The sequence below is a fragment of the Oryx dammah genome, unplaced genomic scaffold (genome assembly GCF_014754425.2).
Source record: "Oryx dammah isolate SB20612 unplaced genomic scaffold, SCBI_Odam_1.1 HiC_scaffold_10, whole genome shotgun sequence".
Lineage (NCBI taxonomy): Eukaryota > Metazoa > Chordata > Mammalia > Artiodactyla > Bovidae > Oryx > Oryx dammah.
Genome location: NW_024070194.1, coordinates 24,802,809 through 24,825,225, shown reverse-complemented (window position 1 = coordinate 24,825,225; position 22,417 = coordinate 24,802,809). Strand labels below are relative to the sequence as shown.

Sequence of the window (22,417 nt, the reverse complement as noted above, 5' to 3'; positions counted from 1 at the left end):
CAAACCTCAGCTCCCAGGGTCTGGGCCCAGCACATAGCAGATGCTTGGTGAATGTGCTCCTGGAATGATCGTGTGGGACAGCAAAGTCCCTGAGGTTGGAAGAAGACCACAGAAGTGAACATCCCTTGTGGAAAAGATCACAGAGGCCCTGGCGTCATGCGTGGGGTTGTGGGCAGGCTGCTGCTGTCCCCACAGGTACATTTGTGTCTCCGTAGACCCCACCCCACCCAAGCCATCTGCCCCCCACGCAGGGCAGGTTTGCCACTTCCACAGTTTGCAGCCAGCCAGTCTCCCTACATCAGCTCCTGCTATTCAAGATGTGTTAGTGAGCTCATGTCTAAGTTCAGGGTGCCAGTGAGGGCTCTTCCTCAGGCATACACGGCTGCCTTCTTGCTATGTCCTCAGATGAGCTTTCCTTGGCATGTGTGCTGAGAAAGTGAGCTCTGAGGTCTCTCTTCCTTTTTGTTTTTTCTGTTGGCCACATTGTGCAACTTGCAGGATCTTAGTTCCCTAGTGCAGTTCACAGTTCAGTCACTCAGTCACGTCTGACTCTTTGCGACCCCATGGACTGCAGTACCCCAAGCTTCCTTGTTCATCACTAATACCCAGAGCTTGCTCAAACTCAGGGATTAAACCCAGGCCCCAGCAGTGAAAGCTCTGGGTCCTAACCACTGAACCACTAGTGAATTCCCTTTGATGTCTCTTTTCATAAGGACACTAATCCTATAGGACCAGGGCTCCACCCTTGTGAACCCAGTTATCCTTAATCACTTACCTGGAGGCCCCATCTCCAAATACAGCCACATTTGGGAGTTGTGGCTTCAATGTATTGTTTTAGGGGGGACACAGATTCAGTGTGTAATACAAGGTACCCTTCTGCTCCAAGCAGAGGATTTGGGAAGGCACGTGAGAACTGCCAGCCCTTGTTGGCTGATCTTAGCACCAGCTCCCCACTGTAGGTCTGCATCTCAAGCCCCTGCACTGCTCTGGAGGTTCCAGGCTCCTGGCTGCTTGCCTGACTGTGTGTTGACCAATGCAAGTTTCTTTGCTGACTGAGCACCAGGATAGGCCAGATACCAGGGAGAGACCAGTAAAGGGGATGTCTTCTTCCTTGGAGCTGGGAGTCCCACACGGTGATGGTCAGGGTTTGGCACTGTAATAGGATGTAAAAGTTGCTCTGGAGCAACCATAGCTGGGCTTTGAGGGTTGAAGAGGAGTCCTTCAAAGACTGGGCAGAAAGTCTCCTGCTTGCCAGTCTCATGCTGGCTGTGGGGAAGCTGCAGGACAAGGAGACCGCATGCTGATGGGCATACAACGGACAGTGACAGTTAAGACACAGACCAAGGGATGGCTAAGTCATGACATGCATTTTCTAGGAAGTCATAGCAGATAACCAGGGTGCTGTTTACAAAAGAAACTTCCAGTTACATGGGAGAGCTTACAACTGCCAGAGAAAGCCAGAGAAGGAAGTGGCTGCAGGGGCAGTTGGACCTGGGGTCAGAAGCTGGATTAGGAGGAACAGGAGGCGAGAGGGTGTCCCAGGCAGGTGGATCAGCCTGGGCAAAGGCCCCGCCAGAGGGAAGCAGAGGTTCTGCTCAGAGGGCAGCTGAGATGCTGCCGAGCCAAGAGGACTGTGCAGGCAATTGGCATGAAAAGTGGGAGGCCAGGGTCCCAGGAGAGTCATGCAAGTCCTTGTGGATAACAGCTGATGCTTATGGGCCACTTGACATGTACTGGGTGCTTGATAAGGAATTTAGCCATGTCCTTAGGTCACACGTCTGGCCACGGGTAGATCTGGGGTTTGGGCCCAGGCAGCCTGCTCCAGGGCTTCTGCTCTCCCTGCTCCTGGTGTTTGCTGAATCCGATTCAGTTCCAGAGAGCCCAGGGGTGCGGGAGAACCCATTCTGCCCTCACAGTTTCTTTGGCCTCTCCTGCCATGTGACCTTGACCATCATTGCATCTCCTGCCTCTGCTCTGGATGAGACCTAGAATAGCTGGGCTGTTCATGGTCCTAATGGAAAGGGGCACCCCCAGCTGGCGCTGAGACCCCTCCTGACCAAACCGGTCCCGCCGACCCTGAAGGCCCCCAGCACGCGGCCGCCGTTTTGATGGAGGAGCTATTGAAAAGTGGCTCAATCCCGGCCGCATTGTGGGCCAATTCAGAGCTGAGCTCTTTGTCAGAGAGGCTTGGAGACCGAGCCCCCTTCACATCCCCTCTCCTGGCGCTGCCCCCAAGCCCCTCTGAGCTCATGTTGGGAAACACCAGGCTCTTGAAAATCAGTAATTGAGGGAAACACTGCTGGTTTCCAAGGAGCACACGGTGACTCCCGAGTGGCGAGGGCAAGCCAGAGTCACGTTGTCACCATGTTCGGAAACTCACACACACACAAGCGCACGCGCCCCGGTCTCTTTGGTATGTAAATTAGCATTGGTGAAACTAAAGCTGTCCATGTTTGTTATAAAAAATGCAAACAATATAGAAATACAAAAAGAATAAAGGATAGATGGCTTCTTTCAGTAGTAGTCATCATGAACAATTTGATTTTTATCCTCGTTTTTGCTATAAAAATGGGTGCATACTATAGATGCTGTTCCAGTTTCATTATTTCTGCTTGGCAATAATTGCAAAAATAGCCATCCATCCTTAAACCTATATAGGTCAGCTGTTCTCAGCCAGGCATGGTTCTGTGCTCCCCAGGAGACACTGGGCAATGTCAGCAGACACTTTTGGTTGTCACAACTTGACTGTGATGGTGCTACTGATTTCTAGTGGGCAGAAGCCAGGCATGTTGCGAAACCTTCTATAGTGCATAGGCCCCACCGCAGAGAATTATCCAGCCCCCAAATCTCAGTAGCACCAAAGCTGGGAAACCCCACTGTAAGATTTACCTGTCTTTTAGTGTGTGTGTAATTTTTATTGGCATTTAGTTGCTTTACAATGTTGTTAGTTCCTATTATACAGTAGAGGGAATCAGTTATACCGATACATATATCCACTCTTTTTTAGATTTCCTTCCCATGGAGGTCAACACACACAGATCACTGAGTAGAGTTCCCTGTGCTAAACCGTAGGTTTTCATTAGTTATCTGTTTTTTACATAGTGTGTATATGTCCATCCGAATCTCCCAATTCTTCCCACAGTGGTACACATAAGTTTGTTCTCTACAGCTGTGACTGTGTTTCTGCTTTGCCAGTACGTTCATCTGTACCATTTTTCTGTATTCGACATATAAGTGATATGGGCTTCCCAGGTGGCAGCGTGGCAAAGAATCCACCTGCCCATGCAGGAGACGCAAGAGACAGGGTTTGATCCTTGGGCTGGGAAGATCCCCTGGAGGAGGAAATCACAATCCTCTCCAGTATTCTTGCCTGGAAAATTGCTTGGATAGAGGAGCCTGGCAGGCTACAGTCCATGGGTTCGCAAAGAGTCAGACATGACTGAGCATGCGTGCATGCATAAATGATACTTCTTTTTCTCTTCTGACTTACTTCACTTTGTATGGCAGTCTCTAGTTTCATCCAAGTCTCTGCAAATGGCCCTGTATTGTTCCTTTTGATGGCCGAGTAATATTCCATGGTATGTGTGTATCATGTCTTCTTTATCTATTTCTCTGTCCGTGGACATGCTTCTCTGTCCTGACTGTTGTAAACAGTGCTGCAGTGAACACTGGGGTGCATGCATCCTTTTGAATTATGGCTTTCTCTGGATACATGCCCAGGAATGGGATTTTGGGGTCATATAACGGCAAGACAGTGAGATACATATATACGACGGTTAGTTTAGTGGAATTTAGGTGGTTTCTGGTTGTTCACAGTCACAAAAAACCCTGAAGAAGTGTCCTTATACATGTATGCACTCAGGTCCTTCTGCGGATTTTTCTGTTGGATACAATCTTGGAAGTTAAAATTGCAAGCTGGAGAGGTAGCATGCCTTTTAGATTTTGATAGGTCCTGCCACGACGCCCTCCAAGCTGATTACGGTCATTGACGCTGCCACCGCAGACAGCTCACTCACCCACGCCTCCTCTCCTCAATTAACAAAGTGCATTTGATTTATTTTAAATAACTTTCCATTGCACCTCCGTGTCCATTGACAGAAACCACTCTCTCTCACTGCAAATTCACTCTGTTCTGCCAATAACTCTGAAACAGTGATTGATATTTTGCTGACAGTGGGTGTTTAAAGATGTTCGATGTTGGTGACAATAGGGAAAAAAAATCCCATTAGTTCTTTCCATTTGGGTAATAGCAAGAAAGATAAAAGGCACGGCTTTGTCTTTCCTTATTGAAGGAGCGTTTAATCACGAGGCTCTGAAATGATTACACAGGCCCTCTGCTCACCTTGGAGTTGATTTTACCTCCCCATTCCCACACACACACTTTGAGACTCAGGGCTCACCCATCACCCAGCTGCAGCTCTCTCTCAGGTGACCTCCTTGCAAGGTGACCTCGGGATGTGTGGGCTGAAGCCCCAAAATGAGTGAAGCGCTTCACATGTTGCCACTTGGGTTCAAGAAGGCAGTTCGCCTACATGCAGGACTAGGTGTCTTACTAGTTAAAGGAGATGCACAACACAGAAAGGTATGTGGGACTGATGATTTATCGTTCACATCCTTTAAACCTGGCCCTGTATTTGTTGGCTAATTAGTGCACCTTGACTGTATGGTCTCCTGGGCTTCCGAATGCTTCCATCGACACTGGGACAGACCAGTGTGGAGCCTTCTCTGTTAGACTTCACTGGACAGGCTACAGAGCTGAGATCTGGTGCTCCCATCCTGAGATGCTCTTGAGCAGAGTAGGGTAGACAAGAGTTGAGAGAGTGATGCCCACATGCTGGGGAGCTCAGGGAGGGATCAGGGGGAAGCCCAGCAGAAAAGTGTGTGTGTTCATGCATACTTGTGCACACAGGTGCAGTCCAGCGGGGGAAGAGGGAAGGGAGGGAAGGAGTCAGCCAGGCGAGGAAAGGCTGGAGGTGGCTCAGGTGGATGGAAGGAGTGGTGTGAGTGTGGCCCATCTTCTGTCGTCCCATTTGCTCTATCTACAATACAACACTTTCATCCCCAGAGTGGCCGTCAGTTCAGCCGGTGCTGGAGAGAGTAGGGAGACACAGTCTCACAGGGCAGCTTTGTGTTCAGTCACACGTGTCTCCCCTCTCCAGGTGAGGGGACTAGACGACCACCTGGCACCTGGGTATCACCTTGGACTCCTCAGCCAGGGCACCATGGAGGGGCAGTCAGGCCCTCGCCTACCCCATGAAGAGCAACCCTAGCTCAGCACCTAAACTCCCAGGGCCCATCAGAGGCACCCAAAGCCAGGGCTCCACTGCCCTCTATCCCAGGCTGAGGGGCTTGACCCAGCCTCCCCCCAGCCCCCGAGAAGTGCTGCTAGACCCAAAATGACAGCGTCTTTGCCAGGATACCTCTGGGAACCCCATTCCAGGGATCAGCCACCTGGTTTGGAGACCGGCAGACGCTTTGTCTCTTTTACTGTGAATGTAATTGCACGTGCTCAAAGGTGAGTGTGCAGGAGTGTGTATTACAAGGAAGGAGCCAATCCCTCTCGGGCACCCCCAGGGTAACCATGCCTGGCTCTTGGGCCACGTAGATGCATGTAGTCACTCACAGAAGTTCGTATGCATCACCCGAATCACTTTTATCTTAAAATACACGTCTGTGCTTTTTTAAACAAGGATGGTCCCGTCTCATTGGATAGCTTCTCTTGCTCAGGAAGAAGCACAAATCGGTGTATAATTTATCATTGTACACAAATCTGCTAGCAGTGGCTTCCTAGGTTGTGTCAGCCCCTTGGGCGGGGGGGACATTTAAGTGGTTCCCAGGGATTTTGCCTTTTCACCTGCAGTGGGCCTTCCTGTGCTCCTCTTTATACTTGAGAACACTGTAATCCTTTATGCCATGCATTTCTTGTGTGCCTGCCCAGGGGAAGGTGCTGGGGACACAGAGAATGAGCGATGGACACTGGCGTTCTGGGAGGGAGAGGCGCAAGCCCCTGATGAGAGCTACAGAGAACTGTGAAGCAGGCTTGGGACGTGGGTCCCAGGGACCAGGGCAGACACTGATGCAGACAGGATGCTCAGCATGCTTTCTGTGTAAGTGACACTGGAATGGAGACCAGGAAGGAGGTGAGGGGGTAGCAAGCACAGGCTCGTGGGTAAGATCATTCCAGACAGAAGGAGGGTCTCATTCAAAGGCCCTGGAGTGGGCTGTGTTTGGTCCTCTTACAGAGCACAGGGGCTTCCCTGCCTGGTGGCTCAGACAGTGAAGAATCTGCCTGCAGTGCAGGAGATGCTCGTTCTATGCCTGGTCGGGAAGATCCTCTGGGGAAGGGAATGGCATCCCACTCCAGTATTCTTGCCTGGAGAATCCCATGGACAGAGGAGCCTGGTGGGCAACAGTCCATGGGGTCGCAAAGAGTCGGACATGACTGAGCGACTCACACTTCCACTTTTTTTTCACAGGGCACAGAACAAAATCCTCACTAGAACAGAGAGCTAAAGACAGAGAATCCCAGGAAACCTGCGTGTGGAGATAAATACCCAGGAGGTGATTTGTCTGGTCAGGAGTTCTCACTTGAAAGTTTTGAGAGATTGTTACTTTGCTTTTCAGCTTGCACCGTCTGTCAGCTACGGTGCTGGCAGAGGGACCACCTTGCTGGGCCTTCTCCAGCCACTGTGATTCCACCACCCAGCTCAGGTCTGTGTGGGGCAGAGGATAGGTGTGGCCCAGGGCCTGGGGTTCTGGATTCCACATAATGAGGCTTCTCGGGTGTTCTTGCAGAGGCGCTGCCAACCTGAGTCTGTGGCTGCAAACTGATCAGTACAGTTCTCACCACAGCCACATGGGATGGGAACTGGGTCAGCCCTCCGTGTTTTCTCCCCCAGATGAGGACACTAAGTAATGTGCCTGAGGTCACAGTTAAAGTGGCAAAGTTGGGATTCGAACCCAGGAATCTTGGGGGCACACTTCGTGTTCTGAATCAGTGCTCCGAGCTCTGCCATAAGCAGCAATGCGGGGAGCGCCGGTGCCCATTCAAGGCTTTCCCTCGCCTCCCTGCACCCAACACTGGACAGCGTCGTGGACAGTATCTCCCGGTTATGTGCTCCGCTATCAGGCGCCTGGCGCCCAGCTGCATGCTTGGCACAGAGTAGGGGCTGGGTAAGCGTACAGTCTGTCTTTAAAAATGAGAAAACTGGCCTAGATTTCTGCCCACCTCCCGAACCTTAAGAGAAAGATCCGTTCTTTTACTTACAAACGGTCTTACCCTAAGAAATCAATGTGCCGTCAGGGGTGTTTGAAATGGCACCAGGAGTGATCAGAAAGTTATTCCTTTGACGTCTGGCTCAATTTTATTTGAAATTCCAGGGGGGAAAAGGAGCTGGGTTCTTATTCAAATGCGGTGGTGGGGGAGGGGCAGTAAATGAAGTGGCAGGAACCCCAGGCTGGCTGGGGCTCCTCAGAATGACAATGAGGCCTGCCCCGGCCAGTCTCATCCAGGCAGGCCTAACGAGATTAGATTTTCATAAATTTCAGACAGTGCCAATTCCTAATTCCTCAGTGTGCGGCCAGGAGGCCAGACAGGGCCGCCTGCACGGACTGCTTGTTAACCAGGGAGCACGCTGGCTGCCCCTCCACCCAGAGCAGACACAGGGCGGGGGGCGGTAGGGGGGGTCGTCTGGTCTGGAAACCTCCTGTGGGCTGGCAGGAGCTGGGTGGACTCTGGCCCAGCTCTCCAGCCAAGGAAAGAGAAAAGATCTCCAGCATCCGGCTGCTTCTCCGATGATTAACTGAAAACCCAGTGACGGTTGTGCCCACACGTTGCATGGCAAATTCTGCACCGGCCCTCTCCCCGTTTACAGCCAGGAAGCAGCAGGACAGGGGTTTGAACTGAGGCTCCTGCGTTTGGTTTAGGTCTGGCTCCTTCACTCAGAACAGGGGGCCATAAACCTGGTTGCAAAAGAATTGCATCTTCACCTTAACCACCCCTAACAGGAACATGGGTACCAAAGCACAGGGCATCAGCAGCTACTTGCAATCTGGTCGCCAGTAGAAACCACAGACTTCCTATCCATGGAAACCTGCCTGGTCCATTTAATGTGATAGTATCCCAGGTCACTTGTGTGATCCTGTATGTTCTTCCTATATTGAAAGTCTGGTTGAGAGTTTGAGAACTATATTTTGGTAGATTTGGGTTCCTTTTAAAGCCTCACATGAATTTTTATTCAGTTTAATTTTATTTTAAAATAAGCATTCTGAGACCTCATCCTGGCTCCCCCAGATGCGGGGAAGGAAGCCATGGGGTCAGGACTGCTCTCTGGGGTCAGGGACCGACACTGCCCCTCGGGGGTTTGTGGGAACTAAGTGGGGAGGGATGTCCTGTCCTGGGCAGGTGCTTGGCACTCAGATAGAGACAGAGGAGAAGGCAGCTGTGTCTTTATGCAGTTTCGTGGGAGGTGCCCAGAGCTCCCCCAACAAGGCCTTTCTAACAACCATCCTGTGACTTTCCTCTCTGCTGGTGGGGAGGTGGGGACCACTGGTCAAGATCCTGGCTTCATGGACCACATGGCAAGTGATACTTTAAGCAGTCTTGATCTACCCTGGCAAACAGTCCCATTCCACACGAATGTCTGACTTGAACCAACACTGTTCCTGACATTCTGGGACCACGGTACCCAGGACCACTGGGTGTGGGGCTGTCGGCCTAACCCATTCCTGAAAGCACAGGCTTGGGGGTTTGGGGTCTTGAACTGGCCAGTCATCTCCCTTCTTGCAGCCTCAGTTTCCTCATCTGTAAAGTTGGCGGCGGGGGTCATATTTGTGTCTATTTCACAGAATGCAGCTGAGGATTCAATATGATGATACCCAAAGAGATTCGGGCCACACCTGGCCCTGAGGGGGCTCCCAGACACTACCCCTCATTAGTGTGAGGCGAGCTGGGAAAGGACCAGAGACACCCGTATGCACACCTCAAAGTGACTGCATCTGTCCGTAGAGGAGGAGACACAAAAGCAGAGTCAGACTGCTCCAGTGAGGCGGACAGAGCGGTTAATTTGAAGTTATTCCACGAGGAAAGAAGACGCTCAATTAAATAAGCGTGACCTTACTTTGCATGTGGAAGATGGGCTTGGCCACCCCCAGAGAACCTGCTGCATCCGTCACCCACCCCAAGGGGGAAATAACCAAGAGAAATGACAGGACCGCTGCCCCATGGTAAGCGGACCTGACACCCAGATCAGAATGAGGAAAGTGTGATGTTTCCTCCCCAAAGACTCCTGTTCTCTGCGCAGGTCCTCTAAGCAGGGACCGGTGCCCGTAAGTCCAGCCACCACCCTGGGTGACCTTTTCTGACTGACCCTGGGACAGAGGCCCATGAAAGCATGCTCAGTGTTTCCAGGGCATCAGCCTGGATGAAGGGTACCTGCTGTCCCAAAGGCATGGAGGGGGTTGTGATGGTGGTGACAGCGGGTCACCCACTGTCTCCCGCCCTGTTCTGAGCCCGTGACATGTACTTTTTCATCTTTCCTGGAGCTCTCAGGGGTGCATATGCCCAGGGTCACACGGCCAGCAGCTGGCAGATGCAGGGCTAGGCATATTCTGAGGTGTTCCCACATAGGCGGGGGAACTGACAGATACTTCAGGAAAGCTGGGAGCATTTAGCAGGAGATAAAGGCCCTTTCCCCTCTCGCTCCTTCAAGGAGGCTCTGGATTTGGAACTGGCCCTGCCCTTTGATCTGAAGGAACTGTCTGTGCCTTGGTTGGCTCGTCTACACAATAGAATGGTGATGGCTCTTGTAGACCTGGGGGAGGTGGGCTCAGCGCAGGGCGGTGCACGTGTTGTACATGTTAGCATCCTGACTGTAGTCCCAGTGAGTGGTTGCTATGACAACAGGGAGTTTGGGCTGGGGACCAGCCCGCCACCCCCTCCTGCTCTGATTCCCCTTTGTTTGTGACCAGGCTTTGCTGTGAGCCCTGTGGTCACAGGAGAGTTGAACTGAGTGGAGGGCAGCGGTTGGACCTATCCCTTCTGCCAGTGTGCTAGGCACCTGGTCCCACGTCCAGGTAAAGGGAAGCCTGTGAGACTGAAGACACTGAGGCAGGATCGGTGTGGCTCTGCATCTTGGGGGCTCCTCTCTTGGCTGGAAGTCTAGAAGCCACCCATCCTGCAGACTTTGGCCTCTCGTTGCTTTTAAAACTCTTTAAATATGCTGCCGGCGTTAAAGGCCAGGCAGCTTCACCAACCGTTTCTAGGTTCTGGAGAGATGGGGAGTTGGGGCTGCACTGGCCCAGCCTGCCTGGGGGCTGTCTGGCCTGCTGGGGTTTCAGCTGGCAGTGCATGTCTGGAGCACCCTGTTGACCTGAGGAGGAGGAGCTCTTGCTCGATTAGTGATGCTTGCAGTGGGAACAGGAGTGAGGAGCTGAGCACGAAGATCCAGAGAGGCCAGGCAGATGAGGTCAAGCAGAACTAGGGCCCAGGTGAAGCTTGGGGCAAGTGGACAGCACAGCCTGTATTAAGAGGGTGGCCACCCACAGCTCTGTTTGTTGCTTGGGTGGGGACAGGACTGTGGATGCAAATGCCCTCAGGCCCCCCATTTGCCCCATATTCCAGCAGATGCTTTCTGATACATGTCCCAAAGAGGTGAGTTCATGTCCCCTGAAGGCAGAGTCTCCAGGAAGGAGCACCCTGAGTGTGAAAGTTCACTGTGCTATCCAGGGGACCATAGCCCCCTCACCCCATGGCCAAGGTCAAGACACCCAGCCTAGGCTTATTTTTGCCTTATGGGTTGGGATGAATCACCTGTTGGTTGGGGGGCCTCTCCTGACCCCCTCAGTCCCCCTGTTCCTGTGTCTCCATGTCTTTCCACATGCTCAGTCACTCAGTTGTGTCCGACTCTGCGTGACCCCATTGACTGTAGCCTGCCAGGCTCCTCTGTCCATGGGATTCTCCAGGCAAGAATACTGGAGTGTGTTGCCATGCCTTCCTCCCGGGGATCTTCCTGATCTAGGGATCGAACCCATCACTTACGTCTCCTGCATGGGCAGGTGGAGTCTTTACCACTAACACCACCTAGGAAGACCTCATGTCTGTGCACACCCTGGAATATCCAGCTGGGTCCTGCTTGACCCTCTTTCTTCAGACATATGGGTTTGGACTGTCCTTGTTTGCTTTGGCTGGTATGCTGGGGAGCCCCTACTAACCATGGTCACATTGAGGGAGTGTTCCCTGAGTGCTGGCCATGTGGGCCCCCACACAGCCTCTCCCTTCCACGTGGGGAAACTGGGATGGACTCAGAGTGAGTGAGGGTCACAGAGCCAGCGTGGGCGTCCCCATGGAGTGCTGTGCCAGCCCCGGAGCTGCCTCAGGGACTCTGCAACCCTTAGGCATCTCCTTTCCCTTCTGGCCACGACCCCAGGCCTCTGGCTTCCAGAATAGAGCCTGGAAGCACTTTGTGGTCCCCTGAGAATTTCGCCCGTCATCCTCCATGTGGATTTGTGTGGGGTTGTGGCCCAGGAACCAGTGCGGTCATGTTAGTGCCTTCAGCATCCTGGGCTCCTTTCTGGGGGTGATTCTCTCACTCGGACACTGCACCCCAGAAATCAGGTCCTCCCACCCTTTGGGGGTCAGGAGAGCTGTGGGCTTTGTTCACGCCCACTCAGCCCGTGGGGCCTCATCTGTTGACCCAATAGGACACCTCCAGCCCTGTTGCCTCCCCACTGGATGTTACCTAGAGGAGGGCAGCAGCCTGGCCAGGAGCCTGCAGGCCGCCAGGCCTGGGACGGAGACACAGACACCTCCCTTGCTTCAGGCCAGGCGTGGGCAGGGCCCCTGGAGACGGGCGGAGGAGGGCAAGGGTGCCTACCCCCAAGTCCAGGCTGGGGTGAAGAGTGCACGGTGTTGGGGGAGGGGTTGCAGGCCGCTCTGAGAAGGGGCCGTGGGTGTTGCACAAAGCCAGCCTGTGTGTCCCCTGAATGGGCAGCTTTATCCCAAGCCCTAGCTCACAGGCCCCAGACCAGCCTGTCTGGGGAGGCAGGAGGTGTGGCCACAGCCACTGGGTTCCAGGCCAACGTCCTGGCCTTTGCCAGCTCAGGCCCTGCACCCTCCTGGCGGGAAAGGGGAACAAGTCCCTCTGAGGGTTTGAGGCTTGTCCGATTTTCCGCTTGTCCGATTTCCTGCCAGGCGGGGCCCAGCCTTCTCAGGCATCAGGAAGGACTCACCGAAATTCCTGGCTACTTCATCGTCCCTCCTGTCCCTCAGGGCAAAATAAGGATGTGGCTCCCACCCCCACCCCCCAGGCTGGAGCCAGGCTCCAGGCTCCAGATGGAATTCTGGGCGCAGCAGTGGACATCCAAAGAGGGAGTCACCAGCGGGCAGTCTGTCACATGACCTGAACCTGGGTCCCCTCACCTGTGAGGCGGGATGATGGAAAAGCACCCATATATAGGCTCAGCTCTGCACAGAGACGCTCAACCCTGGCACATTCTTTGTCCCTGTGGTCTTATGGACTGTAGGCTGTTAAGCAACACCTTAGCTCTCACCCTCTAGATTCTGGGAGCGCCTTCGGTTGTGTCACTAGTGACACCAGTCTGAGCCACTAGTGTCCTCAGACATTGCCACGTGTCCCCCAGGGGGCAGACCTACTCAACTAACAGCATCACGCAGACTTTGGCACGTCTGGGCAAAAAGGCTTAACGTGGTGGGAGAAGGTGGGTGTCCCGCAGAGCCTGGGTAGGAAGAAGGGGTGGCCAGGGCTCCAGAGAGGGCTGTGGGCGGGCTGCGTGCGGAGGGGTCCTGCCGAACCAGCAGGAACGTCCACTTGGGACAAGTCGATCTCCCGCTGGAAGCAGAGGCTGGTGGCAGGAGGGGCTGCCCTCGCAGGCTCTGGCCAGGCCCCGGATGAGTGGCACATGGCACACGGTGACACAGTGCACCTCACTGCCTGCTTTCCAGGCCCCACCTTCGCCCGCCCCCACTCCTCCAGCTTCCATATGTCTGTCTGAGAAGAGGAAGCGCTGAGTCAGTGGCCCTGAGCTTGAACCTGTACCCCTGGGGAGACCTCAGCTAATTGCCTGTCAGTGCCAGGGGGCGGGGGGGGGGGAGGGTCTTCCTGCCTGCCCTCTGGGATCTGGGGAGACACATTTCCTGGCTTGTCCGTGGGCAGCCTTGGACCAGGGGAGGCTGGCTGTGCCCCCCCGCCTCCCCACAGCCAGGTCATTGCCCCGGCCCCCAGCCTCTCACCTGCCACTGCTGGGGGTTCTGCTGGCATTGTGCATGGCCACCTGCCGATCGGCCCTGACACAGACCTGCTCGAGTCAGCAGAAACCGCCCCGACTCTAGCAGGATCAAAATAACCTCTTTCCTTTTCCAGCACTTGAGGGTTTTTCCGCTTTCTGGGGGGAAAAAACAACCCGAAAAAAAGAAATGAGAGTTGCAGTGTTTGCAACCTCCCGGAATGTGGTTTTTCTGAGGCCTCTTCCTGGAGGTGGGGGTGGCCCTCATACCCTCCCGTCCTGTCGAGGGTGGTGTCTCTGTGCGTCTTGTGTGTGAGATAAATATGTCTGTGCATGGGTGTGTTATCTTTGTTTGTGTTTGTGTGTATGGGTGTGGCGGAGTGTTGGGGGTGTACAGGGATGTTGGGGTGTGTGTGTTGGGGTGTATGGGTGCTCAGGAAAGCTGGCACCGAGCCCCTGCCTGCTCCGGGAATCCCAGTGTCTCACGTGTCCCCTTGGTCTTGCAGCGGAGCTGGAGTTCGTTGAGATCACCATCATCGTGGTGGTGGTCATGGTGATGGTGGTGGTGATCACGTGTCTGCTGAGCCACTACAAGCTGTCTGCTCGCTCCTTCATCGGCCGGCACAGCCAGAGCAGGAGGAGGGAAGACGCCTTGTCCTCAGTGAGTGCCTGAGCTTCCAGGGGCCTGGACAGCCCCATCAAGTGCGTGTGGTGTTGGGGTTGAGTGCTCACAGTTGGGGCAGACAGAACGGCTCCCAGCAGGAAGGGACCTCGCCCTCCCCCAGATCTCAGCACCCACGTCCCCCCTCATTCGCCTGCGCCTTCAGGCCGCCCCTGCCCACCAGTGGGTGTTCCTCAGCAGATGGACCAGGAGCTGGTGCAGAGTCCATTGCTAAACAGTTTCCATCTCCACACCTGTGAGGTGGAGTGTAACAACCTGGACAGGAGCAGCTGTGTGACAGAGCAGGCTGCGGATCACAGAGAGGGCAGCCCCGGGGCTCTGCAGGGAGCACGTCCCTGAGCCTGTGTTGGCCGGGCGTTGGGAGGGGGCAGTGACAGAAGCAGGCTGGGGCGGCCACTGTGGCCTCTCAGCTTTGAGGGACGTCTCACTGGGCCACGTCGGGCTGGCGGGTTCGGGCATCCCCACTTGTGTACACTGCCAGGCTGCCAAGGCAAGCAGCATGTCTGCTCAGGTCCCTTGACCGTGAACACGGGGTGCCCCAACCCTGAGGCCCGGTGTGCCCGGAGGGTGCTGCGCCACTGCTCAGAAGCATCTGAGGCTCACCCGTGTATTCATGTGCTGTTGCCCAAGGGGCGGAGCCAGCAGCTGCACTGCCACCTCTGCACTCGGTGATCTGCCCATCTTAGGAGAAACGGAGCTCAGAGAGGCGGGAACATTTGCCTGAGGCTACACAGCTTCTGTGGAGAAGGAAGTGGCAACCCACTCCAGTGTTCTTGCCTGGAGAATCCCAGAGACGGGGGAGCCTGGTGGGCTGCCGTCTGTGGGGTCACAGAGTCAGACACGACTGAAGCGACTTAGCAGCAGCAGCCCCAGCACACAGCTTCTAAGCGACAGCTTGAGGCCTATTTTACCCCTCTCAGATCCTGGTGCAAAAGAGGGTACTTTGGACAAACGGGAAGACTGCAGCCCGGTAGCTATGCTTCAGGGCAGGGCATCTCACCCCTTCCGAGCCTCAGTGTGCACATCTGTAAAATGGGAGGTGCTCACCTCTCTCCTGCCCACCCCCCCACAGGGTCACAGGAAGGGTGATGTTAGTGGTGAGAGCTGGGAAGATGGCAGAGGTTCCCATGTGAGGGATCCTGGTCACCATGGAAAGGGGACAGCCGTGTGGGCAGCACTGGGTCTTCGTGCCCAGATGGAGGCCAGGATCCAGGTTCTGGTTCCTGAACATCCGAGGCTAAAAGAAAGTACCCCTCGACATCTACCAGCCACCTGCATGGGCCCCTGGGGATGCCCGGCTAGGTAAACACAGAGGCTTGTTAGACCTGAAATACATGTAGCGGCTCCCCTGGGGCTCCTGCTAGACAGGGCACATCTGCAGAGTCTTGGGGCCCCATGACCTCCCGGAGAGACCCAGAGACAGCCATTGTCTGCCTGGCGCAAAGACCACCCCTGCCATATCTGTCCTGCTGTGGCCTCTTTTCAGGGTGACCCCTGGGAGTTCATTTCCTCATCTGTCAGAGGGTGGGGTTCATGTTCAGGTAAGCCCTGTGCCCTGAGACCGCACATCCCAGCTGGCGCTGCACCAGAGAAGCTAGAAAATACTGCATGATGATGACAACAGAGATGCCAGCCACTGCAGTGACAGATCGCAGCTCGAAGTCTGCAGCTGAGGGCAGGTCGGGGGCCACCTGGGTATAGACAGACCTGGGCTGGCTGCCCGCTCTATCAGGTTCTCCTGGCTCATTCCCTTGGACTCTTACTGTGGCTGTGCTCACCCGGCAGCAGCCATGTTAGTGGCGTGACAGACCCCCTGGCCCTTGATGGAGTCAGCTTTCGGACCCTTGATCTAGATGGAGAAGCCATGAGCAGGCTGGACAGGCTTTCCAGGGATGCTTTTAGGAAGAGAAGGAAGTGTTGGGGACTGGAGGGGGAGAGAGAAGGAGCTGCCAGAAGCAGCGCGTGGGTCTGGCACTGGGACCTGGAAAGGTGTCAGGGCCATTCACTGAGTCAGGGAACAGGGTAAGTTAAGACTCAGCCCGTGGGCAGGTGCAGGGCAGCAAGCTGATGCCAGGTTACTCACAGTGGGGCTGGGCTGGCACAGGAGCAGAGATGCTGTGGGAGCCTGGGGAGGGGCCTCTGGTGGGTGGTTGGTCCTTGGAGGCCTCCCTGGAGGAGGAGGTGACCTCCAGGTGCACAAGTTGGGGTTAGTCAGGTGACAAGGATGGCGGCGATTCTGGGGTCTGCAGTGGGGCCTCCCAGCATTGACTGGTATATTCCTAAGCTCCCTAGTGGAGACTCCCTGGGCTAGTGGGTGGGCAGAGATGGTTTGAACCTTGGATGGAGGGCCTCACAGACGGGTTTTAGGCAAGTTCACATTGATCCAAGCTGACCTTGGCTGCTTGCACCCCTTTCCGGGGCTCCCAACTTGAATGGGGAGCAGGTGGGTGTGCCCTCATGTTTTCCTGATGCCCATGTGGGCTGTGCCAGGGGCCCACCCCGGGGCCACAGAGCCTGCTAGGGCCGGCTTGAGTCCGAATGAGTCTGGAAGCAGCAGAAAAGGTGTGGATACCAGCCCTGCCTCTTACCAGCTGGGCGGATGCCGTTCAGCTACACGCTGTTTTGTCGGGAAAATTGAGTTAGTGCTTTAAAGAGCTGAGCACAGTGCCTGGCACCAAGGCATTCCTAACATCAGTACTGAAAGGGCCCTGGGTGACCATATTAACAGTAACCGTATGTATCTGCTCTCTGTATCCACACGCCGGGAATAAACTAGACCCCAGTGAGTCTGTGTAGGGTAACTGCTTTCCTGATGGGACGGTTTTGAGACTCACAGAGCTCCCTAGCGGCCACATAGGAAATTACAATCTTCCAGGCGAAGCCCCCCGCCCCCCGCCCCCAACTCCCCAAGACTGCAGGTGATAACCGCCTTACCTGGAGATCCTCAAGAAAACAAGTCCCCAAGGAAACTCTGGGTTGATGGATATGTTCATTATCTTGATTGTGGCCTTCTACCCATACAGGAAGGATGCCTCTGGCCCTCAGAGAGCACGGTGTCAGGCAATGGAATTCCAGAGGTGAGTCTTAGCGCTGCCTACCCTCCATCACTCCCCCAAGTGAAGGAGGGGGACTCCTTCCGTCCCCTGCTCCCGAAGCCGCTGTCGTGGACGCCCCTCTGCCCAGTAGCTTCCCTTCCCCAGGCCGAAGGCACCTCCCCTGTTAGTAGAGTGGCTGCTCGAGGCCTCGACTCCTACTCTTCTCTGAAGAACCCTCCTGGGCAGCCGGGATGGTCCCCGCCAGGACATTGTGCGCTCCCCACCCCCAGCAAGCAGCCCTTAATCTCTGCGACACCGAAGGACTCGGACTGCCCCTCTTTCCACCGTGTGACGCCACTGTGTGACACTCCAGGGCTCTCCAGGCATTGGGCGCTGGACTCCGGGCTCTGCTCCCTACCCTCACGCTCACTCCCCAGAGAGCAGAGTCATAAGCAGCACGCCCCACCAACACCCCAACACCCCCACCCCCACCCACCCCCCGCTGGGCCCTGACCCTAACTTGGCTGTTGCCCTCCAGCCGCAGGTGTATGCCCCACCCCGGGCCACCGACCGCCTGGCTGTGCCCGCCTTCGCCCAGCGGGACCGCTTCCACCGCTTCCAGCCCACCTACCCGTACCTGCAGCACGAGATCGATCTGCCACCCACCATCTCGCTGTCGGACGGGGAGGAGCCCCCGCCCTACCAGGGCCCCTGCACGCTCCAGCTGCGGGACCCCGAGCAGCAGCTGGAGCTGAACCGGGAGTCGGTGCGCGCACCCCCGAACAGAACCATCTTCGACAGCGACCTGATGGAAAGTGCCATGCTGGGCGGCCCCTGCCCCCCCAGCAGTAACTCGGGCATCAGCGCCACATGCTACGGGGGCGGCGGGCGCATGGAGGGGCCGCCCCCCACCTACAGCGAGGTCATCGGCCACTACCCCGGCACCTCCACTTTCCAGCACCAGCAGAGCAGCGGGCCGGCCTCCTTGCTGGAGGGCACCCGGCTGCACCCCGCACACATCGCCCCCCTGGAGAGCACAGCGGCCTGGAGCAAAGAGAAGGATAAACAGAAGGGACACCCGCTCTAGGAGTCCTGAGGGCGGGCCGGGGCCGCAGTAGGTAAAACCGCAAATCACTCCGCACTTCTTGAAAGAAAAGAGAGAGGAGGCCGGGGCGACACACAGAAAATGCGACGCGTAACCATCCTCCTCCCCCCCTCCCCCACCTCTCTGTGTATAAATATTTACGTGTTCTGTCTGGTCTGAATGCACAAGCTAAGAAAGCTTGCAAAAAAAAAAAAAAAAGGCAAAAAAAAAAATCCCACGTTTCTTTGTTGAGCTGTGTCTTGAAGGCAAAAGAGAAAAAAAATATTCTACACTAGTCTTTTCTGTTTCTAGTTGAGCTGCGTGCGTGAATGCTTACTTTCTTCTGTTTGTTTATGATGATTTCACTTAACTTTAAAGACATATTTGCACAAAACCTTTGTTTAAAGATCTGCAATATTATATATATAAATATATATAAAATAAGAGAAACTGTATGTGCGAGGGCAGGAGTATTTTTGTATTAGAAGAGGCCTATTACAAAAAAAAAGTTGTTTTCTGAACTAGAAGAGAAAAAAAAAATGGCAATTTTTGAGTGCCAACTGAGAAAGTGTGTATTACCTTGTAAAGAAAAAAAAAAACTACAAAGCAGGGGTTTAGAGTTATTTATATAAATGTTGAGCTTTTGCACTATTTTTTAATATAAATATGTCAGTGCTTGTTTGATGGAAACTTCTATCCACGTGTGTCAAGACTTAAGGGAGAAATGTCAGAATTTCCCGGTCAACTTCAGGCAGAGCGTGGGTTCCACGCTGGGGCTGGAGAGAGGCTCCCCAGGGCTGACCTCCTGCAAAGTAGAAGCTTTCATCTAGTGATAGGTTATTACCTCGATCTACATTCCCTCCTGAAGGAGACGTGTTTAGCCCTCCTCTGGGCCAGGACAGCCTTTGGATCTCAAATGAAATAGGAAAAGTTAACTCCAGGCCCCAAGTTCCAGGAAGGTGGGCTTTGCTCTTCCCGAAATGAAGATTTAACTGTTACTGAAGGAATCTTTGGTTTTTTTTTTGTTTGTTTTTCGTTTTCTCTTCTTTTTTGAACCATGAAGGTCCCCATAGGAAGGGGCTCGCCAAGGTGCTCCCTGCCTGCATCACCAGGGCCCTGCCAGAGGCAGTTAGGTGGTTCGGGTGTGCAGGATGCTTTGGCAGTTCAGCCAGCTCCACACTATGCCAGCTGAGGTGGGTGCAGCCTGCTGGCGTGTAGGAAAGGCCCAAAGGACTAGCTGCATGACCTCACCCCTGTCTTTATATTGGTTCTCACGTAACAGGCCCATAGCCAGAAGACCAGAGAGGAAAGAGCGGTATGCCCAGGTTTCTCCCAGGACACTGGGAAAGGGTGAAAATGGGAAAACCGTCAAACCAACACAAACTCAAGCTTTAGGACGTAGAAGCAGAATTCTTCCCCTTCTCTCTTTTCGCATTTTCATTCCCTTCCCTGTGGAAACCATCGTTTTTGATGTCTTTGTGTGTCTGTGTTTTCACAAGCGTCTTTGTCAGACACAACTCTTGTTTACTAGGATTTTACTGCTTAGATATTGGTGGGACCCCTCGCTGGTGGCGTGTGTGTGTGTAGATGGAGATGACCGGGAGAGAGTTGAGCAAATGAGAGTCCTTCCTGCCACCAAGGACGGGCTCATATTCCATGGGGTGACACCCCTGGCAAGAGAGTAGCACCCCCCGCCCCGCCCATCCCGCAGAAGTGTCTCTTCATTTTCGACAGAATCCCAACTAGCCGGTTAACAGAAAAGAAAAGGATAAGAGGCAATAACTATTGTTTTAAACAAGCTTTTTTATTGCTTGAAAAACTTGAGAAGAGTTTTGAAGTTCTGACCATTTGAACTATTTCTATTATATACCTTTTAAGAACATGGTGACCAATAGGTGACCGAGGTGTCTGAGTGCCCGCTCACCAGCCTGGCAGAAAGTTCTGGTCCTTGACAATAAAACCTGCCTCTCTGTGGGGTCTTCAGCCTAACCTCTGCCTCTCTCTTGAAGATTCTTTGTAAAGGTCATTCATGCAGAGACATCCCTAGAGTTTGTCCTGAAAGGTACAGGGACACATTTATAAAGTTTTTTTTTTTTTTTTAAAGTATCTTTCCTTTATGTGAAGCGTCTCCCTAGTGCCTTACTGAGGAAGCAGTTGACCCCTTCTGTCCCCAGGCAGCAGCGTTCCTGGACAGCGCCCTTACTCACCCGGGCCTGCCTTTCTCACTCGTGGGCGACAGAGGTGACTGCTTTAAAAACGCCCCCATCACCCTCGTGCCGTGCCCCACCCATCCTTCCACCCTGGCTGTGCCTCCCTTGGTCAGGCCACTCCTCCAGCCTCCTGTCAGTACTTAACTCCTATCTGGGTCAAAAGCCAAGATGTGGACCTTGTTTCTAGAGTTAGATGAAGGCCAGACCGAGGGGTCCCCGAGGTCCCCCGGGGTCCTTCCTCTTGAGCCAAAACTTGCATCTTGTTGCTGGGGTTGTGAGGGGAATGTGTGGTCTGCATTTGCCAGATGGGCAACAAGTTAGAAAAGGAAGCAGGGGCGGGGGTTACTGACCTCAGCTGGCTTGAGAGCAGAGCATCCCTCTCCTTGTTGTGTCCCAGTATTGCAGTCCCGTCCTCAATACCAGAGTATCATGCCTGGGCTCCAGGCCCAGCAGACGACAGTTGCAGAAGTTCATGGTAGAGCAACTTGTCAGGGCCAGGGGACCTCCCAAGAAGACCATGGGTGTGTTTCTGCAGAGCTCTTGGTTTCCCTGCTGAACCCAGAGCCCTGAGGATACAGCCTTCCTCTCGGTGTTGGCTGTCATGCTCTTACTCTTGAAAAGTCTTTGAGCATCCCTTAGGAGGGCCCTCTTTTCCAGAAGGTTGAAGGGGAGGGGTCCTCAGCAGTGGCTGGTTGGAGGGGGACCAGGCTGGGCTCAGAGAAGGTGGCGGAGCTCAGCTTTTTCTACTCACGTTATTTCCCTGTTTTTCCATCATCATATTTCCTGTGGAGGAAAACTTTCCCCCACAAAGCCCAGGTCTACACAGACGGCCTTAGCAGAGTGCACTCAGAGCCGTCCGCGTCCTCACGTTTTTGCCAGGAGCTGAAAGCGACTCCCCTCCACGTCTAGCGAACACCGGGGCAGGCCAAGGACTGAACCCATTCCCCTCCTTGTCTGTCTGCTCTGTGAATTGTACGTTTCAGAGAATTTTTTTTTTCTACATGCGACACCAAGCTTCCAGATCCATAAAACATCCTGGTGATAAAGGAGAGAAAAACGTTCAGTTTGGTTTTCCGGAAACTGCGCTTCAAATTTTGCTGTACTATAGAGCTCAGAAGGACCCACTGCGCTCTCATTTGCCTGCCTGATTCCACGGTGGTTGTGCTGATGGCGACGCTTTTACGTTGCTCCCTTGGTGTTGGAACCGCTCTCTTTTGCAGCCCCGTTTCCCAAGTTCTGTTCAAGTTACATGTGTGTAAACTCCGTGGCACGCTGGGTGCAGTGCCCACGTTGCTGCTGCGTAAGACTCTGTATTTGGATGCCAATCCACAGGCCTGATGAAATCGCTTGTTGTGTATCAGTAATCATTAGTGGCAATGATGACATTCTGAAAAGCTGCAATACTTATACAATAAATTTTACAATTCTTTGGAGCCAGGCTCTTCCGCTTTCTTGAACTGCGTTGCTTTCCCCTGTCCCTTCTGCCACCCTCAGCCCCAAACCCTGGATGCCTTTCGAGGGCAGGAAGCAAATTCTGCAGGGCTGCTGTGTGGCCTTAAGCAATTCCATCGACCTCTCTTGTTTTAGTTCAGGCAGCATTCAGGGCTTTCAGTGAAAGCACTTGCACAGGCAGGGAGTACATTGGGCCTCATAGGGGTAAAGAGTTTGCAAAACATTGTATATTTCCTCTTGGGATATCATCTGCCAGGACATGATGAAAGCTCTGATAAGGGCTGCAAGAAACTGTCTCAGGTGGGGCTCTTCCCAGAGGCATGTACTTGTGTGAAGGCATGTATCCAGGTTGTGCTCCCAAGGGAGACAATGAAGAGAGTCAGGAAAAGGGCAGGAAAAGTTGTGCAAGGGGGACTGTTTTAGGCAAAGCCCCAGCCTCAGGCTGATCTCCAGGGGATCTGTGGCAAGCTCTGAGATGCAGATCCACCCCCCCCAACCCCCAGGAGAGGCAGGCTCTCAGATGCTCCTGGTTCTTCCTGCCTAAGAGGGGCAGAGAGGGGTCCCCCAGGTCCCAGGGTGGCCCCCTGAAGACGTTCCCAGGTGCAAGCCCTTAGCAGCCACTCACGTGGAAGCAGGGACAAGATGCCAGAGGGTCTGGGTGAGGCAGTGCCCACTACAAATGTTATTACTTCCCTGGTGGCGCAGATGGTAA

General features: G+C 54.1%; 1 protein-coding gene across 2 annotated transcripts in view; it reads left to right on the top strand.

The window, feature by feature from the left end:
• PMEPA1 (prostate transmembrane protein, androgen induced 1) overlaps positions 1-21,686 on the top strand; it is a 57,368-nt gene extending 35,682 nt beyond the window's left edge. For both annotated transcript variants that reach the window (XM_040248656.1, XM_040248657.1), the window contains exons 2-4: positions 13,749-13,903; positions 16,948-17,001; positions 17,498-21,686. In XM_040248656.1, the coding sequence (XP_040104590.1) occupies positions 13,749-13,903; positions 16,948-17,001; positions 17,498-18,046 (758 nt within the window). In that variant the 3' untranslated portion in view covers positions 18,047-21,686. The remainder of the gene's footprint in view (positions 1-13,748; positions 13,904-16,947; positions 17,002-17,497) is intronic.
• Positions 21,687-22,417: the final 731 nt, after the last annotated feature.